The sequence below is a fragment of the Rutidosis leptorrhynchoides genome, chromosome 3 (genome assembly GCF_046630445.1).
Source record: "Rutidosis leptorrhynchoides isolate AG116_Rl617_1_P2 chromosome 3, CSIRO_AGI_Rlap_v1, whole genome shotgun sequence".
In the NCBI taxonomy this organism is placed as follows: Eukaryota; Viridiplantae; Streptophyta; class Magnoliopsida; order Asterales; family Asteraceae; genus Rutidosis; species Rutidosis leptorrhynchoides.
The window spans coordinates 693,046,848-693,071,742 of record NC_092335.1 but is presented as its reverse complement, the minus strand read 5'-3'; the positions used below and the strand labels follow the sequence as shown (position 1 = coordinate 693,071,742).

General features: G+C 34.5%; 2 protein-coding genes across 2 annotated transcripts in view; both read right to left on the bottom strand.

The window, feature by feature from the left end:
• Positions 1-4,542, bottom strand: part of LOC139902750 (uncharacterized) — a 78,988-nt gene extending 74,446 nt beyond the window's left edge. The window contains exon 1 of the mRNA XM_071885352.1: positions 4,366-4,542. Within this exon, the coding sequence (XP_071741453.1) occupies positions 4,366-4,542 (177 nt within the window). The remainder of the gene's footprint in view (positions 1-4,365) is intronic.
• A 343-nt stretch (positions 4,543-4,885) lies between these two features.
• LOC139902749 (uncharacterized) lies at positions 4,886-6,096 on the bottom strand. The gene is made up of 3 exons (XM_071885351.1): positions 5,740-6,096; positions 5,641-5,677; positions 4,886-5,316 (listed from the first exon to the last, which is right to left on the bottom strand). The coding sequence occupies exons 1-3, from the start codon at positions 6,094-6,096 to the stop codon at positions 4,886-4,888; spliced, it is 825 nt and encodes a 274-aa protein (XP_071741452.1).
• Between the last annotated feature and the right edge of the window lie 18,799 nt (positions 6,097-24,895).

The window sequence follows — 24,895 nt, the reverse complement described above, 5'->3', positions numbered from 1 at the left end:
TGCATTCATTTTTGAAAAGACAAACTTTCATCACATCGAAAGTTGACGGCATGCATACCATTTCATAATATATCTAACTATAATTGACTTAATAATAATCTTGATGAACGCAACAACTCGAATGCAACGTCTTTTAAAATATGTCATGAATGACTCCAAGTAATATCTCTAAGATGAGCAAATGCACAGCGGAAGATTTCTTTCATACCTGAGAATAAACATGCTTTAAAGTGTCAACCAAAAGGTTGGTGAGTTCATTAGTTTAACATAAATAATCATTTCCATCATTTTAATAGACCACAAGATTTTCATTTCTCATCAATATACGTCCCATGCATAGAGACAAAAATATCATTCATATGGTGAACACCTGGTAACCGACATTCACAATATGCATATAAGAATATCCCCATCATTCCAGGATCCTCCTTCGGACATGATATAAATTTCGAAGTACTAAAGCATCCGGTACTTTGGATGGGGCTTGTTGGGCCCGATAGATCTATCTTTAGAGTTCGCGTCAATTAGGGTGTCTGTTCCCTAATTCTTAGATTACCAGACTTAATAAAAAGGGGCATATTCGATTTTGATCATTCAACCATATAATGTAGTTTTGATTACTTGTGTCTATTTCGTAAAACAGTTATAAAAGTTGCGCATGTATTCTCAGCCCAAAAATATAAAGGGTAAAAAGGTAAATGAAACTCACGCATATATTTATTGTAAAACAGTTAATAAAGCATTTGCATGTATTCTCAGCCCAAAAACGTAATGAGTAAAAAGGGAGCAAATGAAACTCACCATAATGTATTTTGTAGTAAAAATACATACGACGATATTTAACAACTGAACAATGCAGGGTTGGCCTCAGATTCACGAACCTATATCATTTAATTTATATATTAACATATATAATGGTAATCGAACAACTCTATGTATATTTAGTTATGTATTAAGATTAATATTTATATACAATTTATTAATACTTATAATGTATTTTAATGCTTATTTGGTATATAATAAAACATATTATTATGAAATTGTAATATACTTATATATATATATATATCTATGAATATCTGTTGTTTGAAAAAAAAATAATTGTAATATTACTGGATTAAAGGTAATAATAATAATGATAGTTTTAATAGAATTTTTTTAATAGTAATTTGAATGGTAATACTAATATCATTTTTAAATGATAATTCTATTAATAATAATGATATTAATACTAATATTAAAGAAAACTAATAGTTTACATTTTTTCATATTGATAATAATAATATTAATAATCTTAATCTTAGTAATATTAATAATACATATACTAATAACAATGATAATTCTAACATTTATGTAATAATACTTTTAATGATAGTGGTAAGGATAATAATAATAATCTTAACGGTATTAATAATGATATATTAATAATAACAATATCCTTAATAATAACAATAATAATACTTATAATAATGATGCTAACAATTGTAATTATAATGATATTACTAATATTTAATGCATTTTAGTATGTTAGTAATCTTAATAATTTACTTAACAATAATAATAATATTCAAATTTGTAACTATATTCATAATAATATAATAATGATAATTGATACTTGCATTTATAATAATAATAACAATATTAATAATTATAATACTAATAATAATAACATTGCTAATGATCAAAATAATAATAATAATTAATATTAACAATAATAATAGTTAGAAAGTAAAAATAGGAAGGTATACCCTTATATAAGCCTTTCTGAAAAAAAATAGACCACGCCGGGGCTCGAACCCGAGACCTCTCGTTATCCCAACTCATCCCCTAACCAACCAACCATGACTGTTTTTCTGATTACTCTCCTTTCTTAAATTATATATTCCGTAATAAACTGATTTCCACTTTCTTCTTCAATTTCTAAATCGACCAGGGCAATTCACCAACAACACCAACAATTACCAAACAATTTAGGTTCTTTAATTTGAAACAGAAATGACTATTAACGGTTGAATGAATTAATTTAAACAGAAAGAAAGGAAAAAAAAACTGTAGCAGACCCGTTAGGTCTTTGATGAACTCAAACACGAATTTAAAAATCTATACCGTTTTAGCTACAACTTTCAACATGAAAAAAGTCGTAAATCATTTATGAAATCTTCTCTAGTCATCAATTGATCCTAAAACTCAAAAACTAATTCGAATTTTTGTCAAGTTCGGTTTATTTGACTTTTGAAATATAAACTTTGACCTTGAAATTAAAGTTTGATAGAATGAATTGGAAGTTGAGATTTTGTATATAGTTTGAGTGACTGATTCCTAAATCAACTGCAATTAAGGATTTTGAAATGCTAATCGAAATCGATATTTTTAAAATTTTAGTCAAGAACAGAGGTTCTTGCTTTTCTGTATAAAAAAAATCAAGTGGTACAGCAGTTTTAAATCGATGATTGAATAAGAGATGGTAGTGTTGATTAATTATGGAGTACTCTGATTAAATTATTTGTTTTATTGCAATTTGAGTCGTCACCCAAATATTCGATCGTACAGAAGAAAATAAAAGAAGCATAAAATATAAAATTGGATCGTACTAGTGATAAAGATGTTTAACATATTAGGATTCAAACAAAAACAGATACAGTTACTTGATTGAGATATGTGGAACTGAATTGGATCCCTTTTTATGCTCAATTACGTATGATTTTATTATTAGCTATTAATACAATATCTAAAAAAAAATACTGATTTATATATAATATCAGTATATATTTATGTATATGACAGTTTGTATAAATTTTTATATATAGGAAAATATTTATCTGTATTTATTGATGGTATGTATATCATAACTGTATGTACCTTATATATATATATATATATATATATATATATATATATATATATATATATATATATATATATATATATATATATATATATATATATATAGATTGTAATCAATCTTATTATTAATAATTATAAATATCATATTAATATTAATATTATTGTCCCTAATACTGATTTTAATATAAATAGTATTTTTTATAGTAAAGAAAGTAATAATATTGATATAACAATTTTTGTTTTAACTAGTAATTTTTTAATATATTAATATTACATATTGTTTACGAAAATTTATATAATGTAACAACCTATTTTTGAGTAGTCATTTCTTATATGCATTACAATATACAAATAATAAGTATTGATAGCAATCACATATATACATATAGATTCATAATAATATCATGTCTATATTTAAATATAAATACTTAATTTTTTATTATTTTATATGTTTAATTCCAATTGATTAAAGTTTATTTTATTAACTCAAAATATCATATGTATACACTTTTATCTTTATATATATATATATATATATATATATATATATATATATATATATATATATATATATATATATATATATATATATATACATACTTACTTACACACGATGGTTCGTGAATCGTCAGAAATAGTCAAAGGTTAAATGCATTTATGAAAAATAGTTCTAACATTTTGAGACTCGGTTTAATAGACTTTACTTAGCATAACGAAATCAAATAAGATTCAAGTTTAAATTTGGTCGAAAATTCCCGGGTCATCACAAATAATACTAATACTACTAATAATAATAATACGATTAATAATAATATTAATCTTTATAATAATAATAATAATAATATTATTATTAATATATATTAAGAGAGTAGAGAGATCGAGAGGATTGATGAAGTAAACTGGAACCAGGCTCGATCTCCTTTTATACAACATTTGACCACCAACCACCCCATGCGATCGCATGGGGTTTGGTCTTCATTTTCATGCACTCGCATGATCTATATATACATGTCACAATTACGTAAAACCTTGCCGACACTTTACAAAGTAATATTATATATAAATATTATATTTAATTCATACAATTAATTATATATTATATTATATTCACGTACATAGTTGACGTGTAAATTTAGTTCCAATGACTTGTACATTATCACTCGACTCATGTACCACTTTCGGTTTTTCGAACGCACTTTTGTACGTTTAGAAAACTAGCCTTTTACGTTACGCGACGTGTACCTTTAATAATAATTTGATTTATTCATCAATAAAGTACCTTGTAAAAATGTATCTTATAAAATTTGAGCGTTGTGGTCATTTGCTTCTATAAATCAGTGGCTCGTTGTTTATCAAAATATATTATTTTAAATCAGGACGTTTTATGACTAAGTTAAAATATATGTATATATTTATTTAGAATTGTAAATTTGCACGTAATATATATGTTTGAAATATTTATCTAATGATATAAAGATAAAGTTTAAATTTGTTCGGAAATTTCCGGGTCGTCACACATACCGTGGCCACACTAGACGAAGGTAACATGATGCGGTCTATGTAATCACTCGCCACTTTTACCGAGAACAAACCATCAGACGAAATACTAAACGTCCAATAATCATCACGATCAACAGCATGAAACTGAGACACCAACGACTTCAGCTCCTCGAACAAAACACTGTTTCGGCCACCCATGTTTGATCGAGACCAAGTCCAAACCCATTCTCTGTTACACCATTTATTAGCGATATTGTTTTGTTGGTTTAAATTGAGGTGAAATAAACGATTGAAAAGAGTAAATAAACTAGAATTACCGCACCAATTATCGAACCAAAAACGAACCGAACTACGATTACCAACCTTCATAAAAAAATGCATCACTTGGCAAAAAACCATTCGAGACGGAATCATTGCAAGTCGTGACCAGCGTAGACCATGTATTATGAGACGAAACATTTACTTTGTCAAATCGATTACCATGAATAGCTTAAATAACAGAAACCCATAGATCACCCGGATTCACGAGATATCTCCATCTCTATTTCTGAAGAAGGGTAATAGTAAACGCTTTCAAACTACCAACGTTCAACCCCCCTTTTTCGAAGGATGCTAAAATAGACTTCCACTTGACCCATGCCATTTCCTTATTAGAAGCATTACCTCCCCAAAAGAATCTAGCACGAATGGCCTCCAATTGTTTCAAAATAGTTTCGGGGCATTTAAATAAAGACATAAAATAAATGCCAAGACTACCCATTACCGATTTGATGAGTGTTAATCTACCTCCTGACGAAATCAAACTAGCTTTCCAAGATGAAAGTCTAGCTTTATATTTATTAATAAGAGACTCCCATTTTTTTAATAAATTCATATTAGCACCAATCGGAACACCAAGATAAGTAGTCGGAAACGATCGTGTACGACAACCAACCGCATTGGCAAAAGAATCAACCTCATAATCTTCGACCCCTATACCAAATATATGAGATTTGACCTAATTTATCTTTAAACCTGAAACAAGATGAAAAATCTCCAGAATTTGGATAATATTGTGAAGGCCTCGTCTGCTCCATTCCGAAAAAATAATAACGTCATCCACATACATAAAATGAGAAAGATGAATTGCTTCATTTCCCACTTTAATACCACGAATAATGTTTCTTTCCATAGCGCGGGAAAGAGATAAATGTAGACCTCCATAACCATTATGAACAAAAACAGGCTTAACGGGTCTCCTTGTCTAAGACGTCTTTCAAGAGAAAATTTCCAGGTCGGACTACCATTTACTAATACCGAGGTTCGAGCCGTACTGAGACAACCAATAATCCACCTACACCAATTGGCACCGAATCCAAAACAGCGTAATAAGAATAATAAATACTTCCAACTTACAGAATCGTACTCCTTCTCGAAGTTCACTTTGAATAAAAGCATCTTCCTTTTGGTCTTCTTGAACCAAGACATAATCTCACTAAGCATAATCGGGCCATCGAGAATCTGACGACCTGAAATAAAAGCAGACCGACCAGGACTAACAATTTTATTAATGACAACAAGTAACCTGTTAGTGAGAATCTTAGCGACAATCTTGTAAAAAGAAACCGACCAACGAGATCGGTCTAAACTTGAAAATAAGCACCGGGTTTTTAACTTTCGGGATGAGTGAAAAAAGGCTGAATTCGCCCCGTTTGGAAGTGTACCCGTGTTGAAAAAACAACGAATATCTCTACATAAATCAGCTTGTAACATGTCCCAAAAGTCTTTGATAAATTGGAATGAAAAACCATCCGGACCAGGAGCTATTGTACTACCACAATCCCACACGGCTCTTTTAATTTCCTCATTATCAACTTCTCATTCTAAAAATTCAGCTTCTGACTCAGAAAGGACATAATTAGGAACGATCGAGTTAAATTCTGCTCCTGAATCGACATTTTCAAAATTTTTTTTGTAGTACTCAAAAAACAAATTCTTTATCACGTTCGGTTCAACGACCCAATTACCATCCACCATCAAACCATTTATTGTTTGTTGGCGACGTTTGTGTTTCAACGAGCAATGACAAAACTTGGAATTTTCGTCACCCTCGACATCCCATTTAATTCTCGCTTTTTGCATTTTATTGAAACCGGCCAATTTAATGAGCTCTTCTTTTTTCATGAATAATGTCGTCAGTGGCCTGTCCAGAATCGATGAGAACATCAAGCTCGACTATTTCCTTCTCCACGTCAAACAAAGATTTCGCTTCTGATGTTCTAGTAGCATGTATCCAATTTTTCAACTTAGCCTTTAAAAGTCTGAGTTTATAATAAGTGATATTGGAGTACTGATGAACAATATTAATTTCATCCCATGCTAGTTTAACATAATCTTTAAAATCATTACTTGAAAACCATGAGGCGAATATTTTAAAATACGTAGGCCCAAAATCAATCGTGTCTTGAGACAATAAAATCGGGGAATGATCCGAAAAACCGCGTGGGAGAATCGTGCCTGTAAAATCATCACCAATCTGGATAACATTGTTAGAAACGAAAATACGATCAAGTTTACTAAGCTTACTGCCCGCCTTGTTACACCACGTGTATTTAAGGCCGCCAAGAGGAAGTTCATATAACGCATTATCCTCTATGAAATCATTGAAAAAACGAGCATCAATCGGGAAAAAATCCGAGCCACACCTTTCGCTTTCATATCTCACCGCATTCCAATCGCCAAATAAAACGAACATACCTTCATTATTAGTCATAAAATTCGCATTCCATATATATCCTATATACATATACGGAGTATATATACACAATATTTATAAGGAATCCAATTAAAAGATTGGTTTCTTAATTTTTTTTAAATAAAAAGATCTTACGAACTACGGAGTATATTTTGTTCCAAGTATTTTAATCTAATTTGTAATGCAAGAAAACATTGGTTACCAGAAATTTATTCACCAACATATACTCTTTTAATATACTTTTCTCAAAACAATTTTAATGCCTGAATTTAAATTAAATAAATTATACGATAAAGATATGAAAATCTTCTCTATATATTAAAACAGAGACTATATTAGTTTAGATTTAAAAAAAGACCCATTCAAGAATAAATCTCCACCTTAGGATAACCTTTTATTTTCAAGATCTAATGGATGAGATTTGTCCTAACTAAGATTTGTCTCTTTCCTATTAAGGTGTATAAACTATTACTATTTTACCCCTGCATAGCATATTTGTAATGTACTCCCGTACAACTTATCGATTCAAATTCAAGATCCCACATCTCATCGTCGTTTAAACCGTAACTAACCCCAAACGTTAACCGTTTAATCTTACTTTTGTTAACTATTAAATCAGTTTTACATCATAACTGATGCTAAATATATTAACCGTTTCATTTTTTCTCCATAAATTCAAAATCCTATCATCATCATCGTAATCATCTTTTCAATTCCCAAACCTTAAAATAACGATTGGCTGCTAGATTATGAATCTTCAGAGGTATGGATTTCAACCAATTGGGTTTTCAAATGCTATGAATCTCCATCAGTTAGGGTTTCGAATGGTTTTGATTTTCATTCCATTAATGTCAATGGAAAGAATCCTGATTGAAAGCAATTGCGTATCTATCAGATATATCATTTGTTTATTGGAACTATGTTCGTGAAGGAAGTCGCCTACAGATATAGGTATGAATATTATATAACCATGTTTTCAATCAATTTATGAAATATGTTTTCACTTAATCGGGTTGCAACCAATCTGCATTTTTGAAAATTCTATAATGTTATTATAAAGCTATTCAACAATGGTTTCTACCAGATATTTAATTAACATAAATTTTAGACGCAGTTAATCAATATTTTATTGGACATGTTTATTATTCTTATCAAATACATTTAGATAGTGTTTGCTTCCACCAAGGTGTAGCTTAACTTTATTTTTGTGAAATCCACAATTGATGTTTGTATCTTCATTTTTGTGACTAATGACTAATGCCATAACTAAATCTGATGTATGGAATGAATCATTGCACATTTCAGGAAACCAATATATATTATTGCCAGAGTTTGTATGTGTGTTGTGATTGTAATAATATTATTGTAGAAAATTTAGTTCAAATCTTGCACGCTCTTCTTGTTGATGTAACAACCACAACGATTATGAAATTGTTTTTATTTACGTGGTCAATGCAATCCTTCTGCTTTATCAAATTTCAGTTCAAGTATTCATTGTGAAATAATAATATATTTCATATATCATACTTTTGAATTGTTAACTTATATTATTTGTACTAGATATTAGATTGAGCAGTAATCCATAATCCATAATCATATATATATGACTGTCTTTTGAAGGCCATTAGCCCTTTTATTAACACCAGGTACACATAAGGTGATCCAGTTAATAACATACGGAGTATTAATAAGACCATTTCCATAAGGCATCACTGTTGTTAATATCTCTGGTCTTCTTATGTTTCTTGCAGGTAAGAGATTTAATGAGATTGTAGGGTTTTCATTGTTCATGGCTCCTGAACTCCTAAAATGAAACTTCATGTCTGGACTCTGAAGTGCTGCTATTGGTATCCCATACATATTTTTTTTTTATTGAGTCCCACCATTTTATGCAGGTTAGCATCATTTATTAATTTTTTTTACACGAATTAGTTATTTTACATGTATAGGTTATTATTTACGGATCTGATTAACCGTGAACATTTTAAGGATATTTGTACATAATACTCTTTTAAATATTCTGGTTTGTTTCGGTGCGGTTGCAGGTTTTACATTTATTTTTATATCCGTCTAAGCTCTTTGATGAACTAACTAAGTTCTTCTTACATGGAACCAAGTAAGCTCTTCTAATCTGTTTGTCAATATATTTGTAATTTGATTTGAAAGACTTCCTACCTAAATTTGTGTTTATAATTAATAATTAATCAATGACGCTATATGAATTGATAACACGATTTTAATTCTCATTGATTGATTCTATTTTCATTCATGGTGAAATTAACTTGTGCTCTTGAAGATGATAAATGCCTTTCCATCAATATGAAGTGCATATATTAACAGATCAGTTGGTACGTACGTTTTCAATGCAATTATCAATTATGTATTCAATATGTTCATTTGACTTTGACTTTAACTTCGATTTTCATGTTAATCTCTGTTGGCTGGCTACTGGTTTGTGAGTCTGCACCTGAGAACCTATTTAATTCTCACTATTTTTAGCATCTACTAACCAATTGTTTTATAAACCTTATTATGTTTATGTTAGTTTCACCTTCATTCATGGGCCTAAAGCTAAAAGTCTATTACTCTGTATATTTATGTGTTTTGGATCTAATTAAAGTGATAGTCTAAACAAAAAAGCTAATCTGCAACTGCTGAGAACCCATTTGATTCTCACTGTTTTAGTATGTACTAACCAGTTGTTTTATAATCCTTGCTATGTTTATGTTGGTTTCAGCCTCATTTTGGAGCCAACGCTAAAGGTTATTACTCCGTAATTTATGTGTTTTGGATCTAATTAAAGTTAGTCTAAATAAGGTAACGTCTTATAAAACAACTGGTTATAAAAGTGAGGCAACTGGTTGTTGACTCCAGTTCCTAAAAGCATGTCTGAGGCAAGTTAAATTACATCAGATCTGGTGTAATTTAAGTAGCTTAAAAATTTGTTGGTTATGCATAAATTACATGAATGAGATTATTTTTAAATTCTATGTCATTAGTCAATGTCAATAGTCATTACTTATGTACAGTGTTGTAAATCTCCCGAGATATCCCCGAGATCTCATTTTTGGAAGGCAACCGAGACGAGATGTTCATCTCCCGAGATTTCTCGGTCAACGGGGTCAAACTTGGTCAAAGCCACGATTTTTCGGATTTTCTTTCTAATTTGTAAGATTTTTTTGTAAAATTCGTAATTTCTAAGATTTTCTCACTCATTTCTTGGATATTTTTGTAAAATCTCGTAAAAACCTATATGAATATACATATATTTATGTTTTTATGTATATTTTTATTTAAAAAAACTATAAAGTCAACGTAAGTCAACGTCTGAGATCTCCCCGAGATTATTCCGAGATGCCGAGATCTCCCTAAAAAGTCCAAACGAGATCTCCCCGAGATCCGAATTCTCCAACCTTGCTTATATATATAAGCAGGGGCAGACCTATGAAGGGTCAGGGTGGGTCGTCCGCCCCCGGTGGATTTGCAATTTCTAGTGTAAATTTTTTCGGCTTTTCGACTTTGCCCCGGTGGAATTTTTTTTGCCCCAAACCCTTCATATTTTGTCCCAAAACCTCCATATTTTGCCCCAAAACCTTCGTATTTTGCCCAAAAATCTCTAAATTTTGCTCAAAAAACTCTATATTATGCCCCAAAACCTCCATATTTTGCCAAAAAAAATCTCTACGTTTTAGAAAAAAACTTCGCCCCCGGTGAAAAAATTTCTTGGATCCGCCACTGTATATAAGTTAAGAGTCTCATACTTAACTCCACGTCTAAAATTTTTTACATTTATTTCAGCCCTCAATAGGATATAGCATTAAAGAGATTCATCGCTAGATCCAAGCTGAAACACAAGGACCTTATAGATACTACAAATGAGGTGTATGATGATTTAGACTCATCGATGAAACTTATATTCTTAACTTTCCTATGATTTAATGCAGATCCAAATACCCCCTTAAAAGCTTCACTCAATCTAATCATAAAGTCACACGGTGTTAAGTCAAACTTGTTTTACATCAGTGTAATTTATTTGTAAGTTTTAGTGAGTTGCAATGGCATTTATAGAGATATAATGTGTAACAACCCAAACCATACCGCGTATAAAACCCCGTTAAATTTCATGACAAAAAAAAAATTTGCTGTTGGCTGAGTTGCGCGGCGCGCCAACAGGTTGCGCGGCGCGCAGAACCTGTCTGGCAGCCCGCTGTCCGGTTTTCCTTGAAATGTGAAAATGTTTGACCCGTTCCCGACGTTTTTAGCCAAAACGCTTTTAACCATGAATTCATACATATAAAACTAACACGTTTAATTAATAAAATTAAGTTTACGAAGCGGGTCCCACATCGGCCCATTTTACCACCTTAAGTACCAAAATACAATTTTCGACTTTAAGACTTTAATACAACACAAAGCCGAGCATGGCGATCGGGGATACGCTACCCAATCCTAAACGATCCAAAAGCAAGTCTCTAAAGCAAGCTATGAAAGTCTTCTAGTCCTCGCACTTACCCGAGCCACCGTCCGCATGAAATCTATAAAAATAGTCAACAACGAGAGGGTAAGCTAGTGCTTAGTGAATGATAATATACTACATACATATATATGTATAAAATGAATACGCCACACAAAACAAATATCGCATACCGAAGCATCCAAGTATAAAGCGTCTACACTAAGCATACCGTACGATCTAAGCAACGAGCTAAAGATACAACACAAAAGATAGTCCACCAACGACAAAGTAAACATCGCCAAATAGCTACACCCGGAGGGTTAGCTACAACACAACAACACATTAATATATATATAACAATATAAACGAACAAGGTTAACCCCTTAACCTCAAACACACGAACATTGGCCGAACAACCCGAGCCTTGTGAATTCGTACAACTCGAAATTCACTTCTCAACCATAAGATGACCGAACAACCCGAGTCATCATGAATCCGCACTACCCGAGATTCATTACCTCCAATAAGGCGACCGAACAACCCGAGTCACCATGAATCCGCACTACCCGAGATTCATTTCACAATACTAAAACCCACGGTCACGGGATTATAAAATCCACCACACAACCATATCAACTCTTCGCCATTAGGGTTATAACAACCAAATCACAACCAAGTGTGATAACGTGCACACAAACGTGTACTTCGCCAAAGATGGTCAACCAAGACGCACAAACGTGCCAATTGGACTCATACACAAGTCCTTCAAATCCACCTATATGTGAAGTGAGCTCTATAACCGAGAATCACTTCACCCGACCCGCACCCATCCTACACATACATATGCATATAGGATATTATCACTCACCTTGAAGTCTTGAAGAAAGCTTCCAAGTAAACCGCAACTCGCCAATGGAAAATACCTATTCCATTATCACAAATACTACAACACAATTAGATTGGATTCACAAATTAACCCAATTCGTCACTTAGTGCCATTTCGACCCAAATGCACTTCCAAGCACAAACCGTACCCAAGCCAACCAATAATCACTAACACAAGTGAGAATGGTCATAATATGCCAATTAAACCCGAACTCAAGTGTTAAACACGTGTCATACCCATTTTGACACTTAAACCCTAATTTTGACCCATAAAGGCCAAAATCTCATCCTTTACAGGTTTTGACACCAAAACACATTTAACTCGGTTCTATACTTCAACTTAATCCATTTTAAGTTTATAAACCTCATTAAATCGCCAATCGGGTCATAGTCACCACCAAACCCTAATTTGACCCAAAGTCAAAGTTAGTCAACCAAACAACCTCCAATGGGTTCCAATACTTCCATAATCGCTAACTAAATTGATTAAACTAAATTTCAAGTTCTAAACATGGCCAATTTGTTCACCAACCCAAAATCCACCAACAATTAACAATAAACCCGATTACTAGCATCACTAAACCCATTTCATCACCTAAAAGGGTATTACAACAAATTAACTCAAAACCCTAACTTGAATATCAAATTAAATAAATGAAATTCGGAGTTTGAGCTTACCAATACTATCACCGCGTAGCCGAGAACGAAAGTAACAACTTTAAAACCCGAGACTTTGATCGATTCGAGCTTCTTCTTCCCCAAAACCTCAAATCTCTCTCTAGACCTCTCTCTCTCTCTCTAAGAATGGATGAGGATGATGAATGGATGTGAAATGATCCAAAGTTGGATCTAAACCAACTGATAATGCCCACAAATCCGGCCCCATGTGAAATTACCCAAATACCCTTCATTTAAAATAAATAAAACAAGATAGGTTCTGTCAGCGCGTCTGCGCGGCGCGCGGCCGCTTTGCGCGGCGCGCAGATTGACAGATTCAGCTCTTTTCCAATTTTAATATATATAAATATTCAACGAAGCCCGATCTCATATGCCTTTAATAAACAAGTATACAAAATAAATATTCGGGTCTTACAACTCTCCCCCACTTAAACTCGATCACGTCCTCGTGATCCTCATCACTTAACCAAACAGACCTCACCCTACGGTCCTCGACATAAGTCTCAATCCGACTCCCTAAGCAATTCTTTCCAACGAATCGCCTTCCACAACTAAATCGTCACCCGCGACTTCTCAAGTCCACAATCCGAGCACTAAAACCATGCTCCTACCCTAACATCGGGAAAACTCAAGTAATCTCGTACCGGGATGTCAATCCCTTAGCATACTAATACCGAGTACAACTCTAAAAGCAACCAAGTCTCAACCTAAGGTCAACGACCCGAAACAATGAAGACCGAACCAAAAGAATCCTTACGGATACCACCAATCACGAATCATCCATTGTAGTGCGCAATACGACCCATACGCAACTACCGTAACAACACAATCCACGGTTAGAAACCGATAGCACCCAAAGCGGCTATGGGAACACAAATCCCAAGGTGTACGAAATCATCCATCGTCACACCCGTAACAAACATGTGAGCGAAACACGGCTATCGCATCACTAATCATACCACGTGGTCCTCACGACCCCACCATCGACGCATAAAACGACCGATAGTTCCCACAACATGGTCCTTACGACCCCACCATTGGTGTATCAAACAACCAATAGATTACAACTCAACATGGCCGAAACAACCCGAGCCAAAACACATATGGAGGATGGTCGAAACAACCCGAACCTTAGTGAATTCGCACAACCCGAAATCCACCAACCCAATCCATATATCTCACAACGACATGACCGCAAAACCCGAGTCATCGTGAATACGCGCAAACCGATATTCACTACTACCGCCACATAGTATAACCGAGGATGGCCGTACAACCCGAACCTTAGTGAATCCGAACTACCCGACATTCACTACCTCAAACTATGAGCCCAACCAACAGGGACATTCGTACTACCCGAAATATTGTGAATACGAACAACCCGATATTCACGTCCCACAACACAACCCTCTTGATGAAGTCAGCGGACCCCGAAGGTCATGCTCCACCAATCTCAATATCGGATGAAGTCAGCGGACCCGAAGATCATGCTTCACCGATCTCAATACCGGATGAAGTCAGCGGACCCGAAGATCATGCTTCACCGATCTCAACACCACGCTCATGACGAAGTCAGCGGACCCTAAAGATCATGCTCCATCAATCACGTACTCCCATGATGAAGTCAGCGGACCCTAAAGATCATGCTCCATCACGCAACCATACTATAATGAAGTCAGCGGACCCCGAAAGTCATGCTTCATTAATCATCAATACCACGATGAAGTCAGCGAACCCCGAAGGTCATGCTTCATCAATTACATACCATAATCGAGCAAGAACCACCTATAACAAACATAGGTACCGAACAAGAATTCTCCAAAAGAGAACCCGACACATACCTTCCTTAACCGAAGGATTTCACCTTGCTCACCAAACACGTCCATTATCTCTCAACGAGATTTACCACATTACTGCCTCGGTGGGATTCCAATCCAAACCATAAGTACAATTTATCCGAAATCGCACTCTACCACGAATCGACCCAAAACTAGGTCTCGGTAAAAATTCCAGATCTACCAAAATCATTATCCGAAATATCACACTAACACTTTCCTCGCGCAGGAGTGCGACTCCCCCACTTGGAAACACGTTCCTATATCACAACTCGTACACCCGTACGATGCTACCAAAGGTAGACTTTACCAACAATTGGGTACACACGACCCATCACCACACCTTGCTCTAACCTTGAGCACACGAAGGATTTCAATCAATCCTTAAACACTTCGAACGAAAAGTGTACCACGATTACACAAACCATACCCTCGCAATTATCCAATTGCTTTAGTTTGTCAAGTTTCACCTAGTCACTCATGTACCTACGGGTTTCTCCCGGTACCCTAAGTACAATGTAACCACAACACAATCGGAGTCGACACCACGCTAGTAGGTATAAAAGAGGCACCTAATGTCGCGTCATAAAGACTCCATTACCGACACACATCGAGATTTTTAAACACTCGGCCTCAAAGGTTCCAATCACCCGACGAACCTCATGGTTCATCACTTCAACACCAAAAGCGAACACGCGCTAAACAATCGAACACCAAAACCATTTCCGTGGCTTGGTAGTAACATTCCCCAAATACTAAGGAATGCTTGGTTACACCAAGTCTTACGCCCTTCGTCCAACAACCAAACATCACCATAGGGTACTTCCGTTAGGAACGTCACCCTTAACCATAACATGCAAATCACTATGCAATTAACAAGTCCGAACATAAACGCCACATAAGTAAATATTCAAAGACATATTTATCAAAACGAAACGTACCTCAACGTCTCCTTGCGGCATTCGCCGCCGCCAACTCGGGACAATCCGGCTTGCGATGTCCCTCTTTATGACAATAGTAGCACATTCCGCCTTCACTTCTCGGCATCGTGCATTCCCACAACTTGTGACCCCTAACGCCACAATTGAAACATCTAGGCGCACGAGATTCCACCGCGCCCTTTACCACTTTACTCGTACTCGCACTCGGACCCTTAGTCCTCTTACTCGGAGCACCATAAGAAACAACCCTTCCCTCACTTGAAGGTTCGCCCTTTTTCGATCGCGTATAAGACTCGAAACCTCTAGCCACCGCAAATAACTTCGCAAACGACTTCGCGTAACCCCGGCTAATTTTGCTTTTCAAGTCATCGCTCAAAGTTCGATGGAAATCCTCCATCAACAAACGATCGTTCCCCAAATATTCCGGGCAAAAACGAGCCTTCGACATAAAAGTCGTCTTTAAAGTATTCAAGTCCATAGAACCCTGTTGCAAATTTCGCAACTCACAACGCAATTCCGATAAATCGGCTGAAGTTCGGAACTCCTCGAAGAATTCCTCCTTAAATTCATCCCACGATAACGTCATAAACGTTTCACCACCGAGAAGATCAATCTTGCCATCCAACCAATCCTTCGCCCTACCCCGCAACAAACTAGTAGCGAGTCTCGTCTTTTTCTCGGGAGGGCATTCCATAGTACGAAAACACCCTTCGACATCCGAAACCCAAGTCGTACTCACCAAAGGATCCGGTTTCCCATCATACATAGGGGGTTTAGTCCTCATGAAGCTCTTAAGACAACGCTCCATTTCACCCCTATTTTGGAATTCGGAATACTTCCCATCCATTTCTTCTCGAAACGCCCTCATTTGCTCCGCAACGGCGGCCGCAACTCTAGCGTTAAATTCCGTGTCGTTCATCTCGGTCTCGTTTCGCGTCGTCATTCTAAAGAATGCAAAACGATTAGTCCACGCACGTATGAAACGACACGCACAACACCACCCCATCTTGCTAAACACTCGTCGTACATCACTCGTTAGACACGATTTGCACCCGTAATAAGGTCTGCAAGTTCTTATTACGCACGCACGCCGCATCGACTCGTTAGTACAACGACCGCCTCGCTCGATGCTATAAACAAACACAAACAAAATTCTACGCGATAGAAGCACACGCGAGAATTACACCACAACACAAATAATATATTAATAATATCCGCATTACTAATATAAACGTTAGTCGACCTATAAACAAGGCACTAACTAAACCCGTTCCTGACCCGTAATCCTACAAGTCCCGCACAAAATTAAGCACACACAAAAGTCTAAGTCTAGGCACCTATCTCAAGTCACCTAAATCCCTTAGACCATGCTCTGATACCACTTGTAACAACCCAAACCATACCGCGTATAAAACTCCGTTAAATTTCATGACAAAAAAAAAAAAATTTGATGTTGGCTGAGTTGCGCGGCGCGCCAACAGGTTGCGCGGCGCGCAGAACCTGTCTGGCAGCCCGCTGTCCGGTTTTCCTTGAAATGTGAAAATGTTTGACCCGTTCCCGACGTTTTTAGCCAAAACGCTTTTAACCATGAATTCATACATATAAAACTAACACGTTTAATTAATAAAATTAAGTTTACGAAGCGGGTCCCACATCGACCCATTTTACCACCTTAAGTACCAAAATACAATTTTCGACTTTAAGACTTTAATACAACACAAAGCCGAGCATGGCGATCGGGGATACGCTACCCAATCCTAAACGATCCAAAAGCAAGTCTCTAAAGCAAGCTATGAAAGTCTTCTAGTCCTCGCACTTACCCGAGCCCCGTCCGCATGAAATCTATAAAAATAGTCAACAACGAGAGGGTAAGCTAGTGCTTAGTGAATGATAATATACTACATACATATATATGTATAAAATGAATACGCCACACAAAACAAATACCGCATACCGAAGCATCCAAGTATAAAGCGTCTACACTAAGCATACCGTACGATCTAAGCAACGAGCTAAAGATACAACACAAAAGATAGTCCACCAACGACAAAGTAAACATCGCCAAATAGCTACACCCGGAGGGTTAGCTACAACACAACAACACATTAATATATATATAACAATATAAACGAACAAGGTTAACCCCTTAACCTCAAACACACGAACATTGGCCGAACAACCCGAGCCTTGTGAATTCGTACAACCCGAAATTCACTTCTCAACCATAAGATGACCGAACAACCCGAGTCATCATGAATCCGCACTACCCGAGATTCATTACCTCCAATAAGGCGACCGAACAACCCGAGTCACCATGAATCCGCACTACCCGAGATTCATTTCACAATACTAAAACCCACGGTCACGGGATTATAAAATCCACCACACAACCATATCAACTCTTCGCCATTAGGGTTATAACAACCAAATCACAACCAAGTGTGATAACGTGCACACAAACGTGTACTTCGCCAAAGATGGTCAACCAAGACGCACAAACGTGCCAATTGGACTCATACACAAGTCCTTCAAATCCACCTATATGTGAAGTGAGCTCTATAACCGAGAATCACTTCACCCGACCCGCACCCATCCTACACATACATATGCATATAGGATATTATCACTCACCTTGAAGTCTTGAAGAAAGCTTCCAAGTAAACCGCAACTCGCCAATGGAAAATACCTATTCCATTATCACAAATACTACAACACAATTAGATTGGATTCACAAATTAACCCAATTCGTCACTTAGTGCCATTTCGACCCAAATGCACTTCCAAGCATAAACCGTACCCAAGCCAACCAATAATCACTAACACAAGTGAGAATGGTCATAATATGCCAATTAAACCCGAACTCAAGTGTTAAACACGTGTCATACCCATTTTGACACTTAAACCCTAATTTTGACCCATAAAGGCCAAAATCTCATCCTTTACAGGTTTTGACACCAAAACACATTTAACTCGGTTCTATACTTCAACTTAATCCATTTTAAGTTTATAAACCTCATTAAATCGCCAATCGGGTCATAGTCACCACCAAACCCTAATTTGACCCAAAGTCAAAGTTAGTCAACCAAACAACCTCCAATGGGTTCCAATACTTCCATAATCGCTAACTAAAGTGATTAAACTAAATTTCAAGTTCTAAACATGGCCAATTTGTTCACCAACCCAAAATCCACCAACAATTAACAATAAACCCGATTACTAGCATCACTAAACCCATTTCATCACCTAAAAGGGTATTACAACAAATTAACTCAAAACCCTAACTTGAATATCAAATTAAATAAATGAAATTCGGAGTTTGAGCTTACCAATACTATCACCGCGTAGCCGAGAACGAAAGGAACAACTTTAAAACCCGAGACTTTGATCGATTCGAGCTTCTTCTTCCCCAAAACCTCAAATCTCTCTCTAGACCTCTCTCTCTCTCTAAGAATGGATGAGGATGATGAATGGATGTGAAATGATCCAAAGTTGGATCTAAACCAACTGATAATGCCCACAAATCCGGCCCCATGTGAAATTACCCAAATACCCTTCATTTAAAATAAATAAAACAAGATAGGTTCTGTCAGCGCGTTTGCGCGGCGCGCGGCCGCTTTTCGCGGCGCGCAGATTGACAGATTCAGCTCTTTTCCAATTTTAATATATATAAATATTCAACGAAGCCCGATCTCATATGCCTTTAATAAACAAGTATACAAAATAAATATTCGGGTCTTACATAATGTGAAGGTTCGGGTTAAAGCGGGTAAACTTGTGGGATACCTTTTCTCTATCCCTAGATGTGTAGCATTCAACCGAAATTTCACCCAATCTACTGGTCGTTTTTGTAGAGATTGACTAATCCTAATCATATGTGATTTTATATCGATAATTTATGAACCTCTTGAGGTTTAGTCTACTTCCAAGTTCTTGATTGCTACATAATTTCTTCATTGCTTTCATCATTCTGTTATTTCTAATTTCATGCAGAAAATGATGGGACAAATCGAAAGAGAGTCAAAATCAAGGGTGTTGGAATGTAGAGATTCAATCTTGGTATTCTTTGAGTTACCTTCAACATTAGACAAGGTTAATTCTCACTATAATTAGCTGTTATTTTTTTAGAAAAGGCATAAAATATATATTAGATCACAAACTATATATGTGCAAGTATACAGTCCACAAGGTTGAAAGAAATGTAGTGCCCCATGTCGATGTTTAATGGATTTGATACACATGTATGTATCACATTCCATATTTTTTTTAATTTGTCATAATGTATTTTATACGTTTACATATATCGTGTTATCATAGTTAATTCATACATACATATATCATCAATATATAAATATATATTTGTCTGAAATATATCTTTTCTTTATACAACGTCATTCCTATTTGGAATTTATCTTTTATTAAATCTCTATGTACTCACTTAATCATTATCCTTTACTTGCATAGTTGCATGTGGATACACATTTATTATTAGCATACTTGTGTATAATTGTCAAATAAAACATCGTACAGTAATATGTCTATCATAATCCCGCGAATTCGCGGGTATTAAACTAGTCATATTTAAGTTAAACAAATAAACATATATAGATTTAAACTAAACAAATATCTATATACGTTCATATTTTATATGATAAAGATATGAAGTTAATTTTAGTGCCCTTCATTTTTACATGCAATTCATATTTTATAAAGGATTTATTTATAGATAGGCCTAAGGGCTATCCTTAAAAAGTTCAGACAAGCTTAAATTATGCCGTTAACTTAACTAACTCAATGTACAACTTGTTATGCTTTGATATATTTCTTAAGTATAACATTAGGGCTATGTTTAGAAAGCTCCAACATTTTGTTTCCAAACTTATCTATCTACTATATATAACTAACCGTTTAATCATTTTTACCGGCTATGCATCGCACGAGCTTAATGATATAATGAACGTGATTTATCATAACTAATCTTATAATTTTTAAACGGTCGTGCATCGCACGGGCTAAAAACCTAGATCTTAGATTATATAAAACATATAAATCTATTTTAAATCTATACAAATCTTATAAAACAAGATCTTAGATAATAACTATATAAATCTATTTTGAAAAAATAAGATTTAATTAATTACATTTGAAAAGTTTTTAGTTATACGGAAGGTGTTTAGATATTTATACAATATACTTTCTTTATTTACAATTAAATTAAATTATATTAAATACCGAATATATGCATAATATTAAATAAATGTCCGTATTATATTTAAATTAAACAAATATTCATTTACTAGTATTAATATAGTACTAACGGGTCTATCTGGCTATGCTAACGATGATAATTCATGTTTTTTTAATTATCATGATAATTCATGTTTTTAACGATGATTAATTCATGATAATTTATGTTTAGTTATCTTTAATACTCCGTAGGAGATTATGTTGTTGATACAACCAAACATGAGAATGCATATCTATCTATTTATATCTTATCTTTTTCTCTATACATTATATAAAATAAGATTTTGGAATATCAAAGGTTATATTCATTGTAATAAAATATTTTATTATAATGAATATTCATTGTACTAAGATAAATTAGAATATCAAAGGTTATATTAGGTTATATGTATTTTTTCTATGTAATTTATAAATATTATATTATTAATCGTTTATTGTATAAATAATAACATAGAATGATCAAAATACATCAAATCGTTAAGAAGTTAGTAGAAATTTTAAAGTTTCATATCTTAATCATTAGTTATGATTTTTATATTAATCGTGATTATTTCTTATTCGTTACGGTATAAAATTACAAACTATATTGAATAATAAGTTGTTGCTAACTATACTTATACAATATTGGTGCAATTAGACTTAAAAAAGATTACTCCATATATTATACAAGTAAAATTGACCTATATAATTAGTTAATAAATAATTATAGTTACTCTAAATTTTTCATTTTTTCCGCTATACATTATGAAACACCACATTGCATCAAAGTCCTGAAGCTGAAACTAATTCGTTTTGTTGACGGATATATTATCGTCGCATACAATTGTTCATATCAACTTGATTGAACAACACAACATTTAGAAACTCAATATACGGTAACTAACATTTCAAATGATTTTTCAACGACCGTGCATCGCAAGGGCTAAAAAACTTAGTTATGTGATATAACTTAAGAAAATTGGTCAAAATACACTTTTTCAAAGTATTCAATAAATATATACTTTTTTCAAAAAAAATTGACAATATACACTATCCATTAGACCAAATATTAGTCGACTACTTTATCACATGGTCAACTACCTCATTTTACAAAGTAGTCGACCAAAAGATAACAAGGGCGACCAAAAAATGGTCGACTACTTCATGTTGCATTCTATACGATGTAGTCGATCAAATATTGGTCGACTACTTTATCACATGGTCGACCACCTCATTTTACAAAGTAGTCGACCAAAAAATAACAAGGGCGACTAAAGATTGGTCGACTACTTCATGTTGCATTCTATACGATGTGGTTTTGGGAGGGAAGGCATGTTATACGATGTGGTTTTGGGAGGGAGGGCATGTTATACGATGTAGTCGACCAAAAAATGGTCGCCCTCGCTTATTTTTTGTTGACTACAGTGTAAAATTATGTGGTCGACCAGAGTATGAAGTAGTAGACCAATATTTGGTCTAATGGATGGTGTATTTTGATAAAAAGAAATTTAAAATAGTGTATATTGTTTCAACTCTTTGAAAAAAAAAGTGTATTTTGGCCAATTTTCCTATAACTTAACAGATTTTTAACTACATATTAACAAGACAAAAAGTACTAGAAAATTGAATAAAATCAAATTAAATTAATTTGTTTTTTAAAAGAAACATATTACATGAATAAAGAGAAAGAACGATATATTGTTTATTTCGTATTTATTTAGTTATTGTGTGTTGATCCCTTCCTCTTTCTCTAGTTCGTTCAACCCATTATCAATTTCAAAAATTATTTCTTCTTCGATCGAACAAATTAAAACTTCTTTATCTTCTTTGAATCATGTTGTGTAATATTACACAAATGTACATTACTCTTTGCATCTTATTCACACTCATAGCTCGAAGGTGTTTTCATAATTGCAAACAGGCCTTGGAATACCCCAAATGTTCGCTCGATATCCTTTCAAATGCTTTCTTGCAATCTCGTGAACTGTGCCCGCGAGTCATCAATACGATACGACCACCCCTTTACTAGCATCAACCAATCATGATATACCGTCAGCAAGGTAATAACCGTGGTATAATGATATGTATTTACATCAAATGGTGTTGGTGGTAAATCACCTCTTTTATGTGTATCAAACAACTCCGATGATTGACTTAAATAATTAATATCGTTTGTTGGAATTTGAAATCTAAAAAAATGCATGTCAAATCCATATGTATTATACGAAGCAACTGTTTCAAGCATGATCCTTGATCTTAACCCCATTGGTAAAAATACGGCCCTACATTGCTCTCTCTTGATCATAATAAGTGTGGTAGCATCACCGACACGGGACTTATATGGGCTGCTTGTGCTTGTCCATTGTTGTCTGTTATCAGCGGTGGTTTAACACCTGTTAGTGATCTTGGGTTGAAAGCCTTACCAAAATCATGCAAATCTTTAAAAGAAGTGAATGTTCAGTATTGCAAGGGTGTTACTAACGATGGGAATTTTTTTTTCTTAACCAAAAACGTTGCTAACTCAGAGCACTCAAAATAAATGGTTGTTGTAATATCATTGGCGTAGGCTTTCGATAGTGTTCTCCAACTCTGGCTCGTTTAGAAGCTTATCATTGCCCCTACTTGGGTTCTATGATTGTTAGTCAATTGTAAGCGGAGTCAGTCTCGAGTATCTAAGTCTTGGTTAATTGGTCTCCTGTTTGTCTTAGGGTGCGTTTGTTTGCCTCTTAATGGAATGGTTCAGTGCTGAATGCTGAATCATTCAGCATTCAGTGCGTTTGCTTCTGACATCTGAATGACATATGGTGCTGAATGGTTCAGAATTCAGTGCTGAACCATTCAGAGATGAAACACTCTCTTAACCATTAAGAGCCTAAATTTTCTGCAATTTTCTCCTCAAATCCTATCATGAACACTTAACTAACAAGTATATTGAATATTTTATTCATGTTACACTTTGATAAGATAATTTTACTCAATTTATATCGTTCATTCTAAATGATTATCAAACAGCTTATTTTCATTCAGAACAAACTTTATTCAGAGGCTTTGAATCATTCAGATTCCAAACCATTCAGCGCTAAATCATTCAGTTTTATCAAACGCACCATTTAATTGCCCTTCAGTTGTTTTGAAACCTATTGGTTAGGAGGATTTTATTCAAAACTTAAATTCCTTAACATTGTTGGCTGCTCTTGTGTCGTTAATGATGTCATAATTAAAATCTCACGAGGTTGTCCAATGTTACAAGACTGGAACTTAACTAGTTAACAGGTTGTAATAGGATTGATATTTCTGGTTGGGAGTCCATTGAATTATATTGTCAAAATTTGGAGAAACTTCATGTCGGTGCTTATGAGAACCTTTGTGAACGAGGAGTGCTATCTATAGCTATAGCTGTTGGCTGCAAATGCATGTCTATGATAATGATTGAAGTAAGACGGAAGTATTCATATGGAGTTTATCATTTTAGATTTCAAAGAGATGATGTTGAGATCAAAATTCAAGCATTGCCGAATGTTTCGCCGAGATGGGCATTTAATACTGATCGTCACATATATGGCTTGTGAAAGAGGACGTTAAAGATTCATTCTACTTAAATTCATACATCCGTTGTCTGTTTAATTTCTGTTGTATTAGCATGTGGCCGGTATTCAATATTTTAAACTCTAAATTTGTTGTTTTGATTATGTGTTCCCTTGCAGACATTTGGGATCGGCTTTATATACATCAAATATTGGGCTTCTCGTTCTAAACTCACAATCGTTCCTGCGAAAATCATTTGAAGTAAACATTGAAA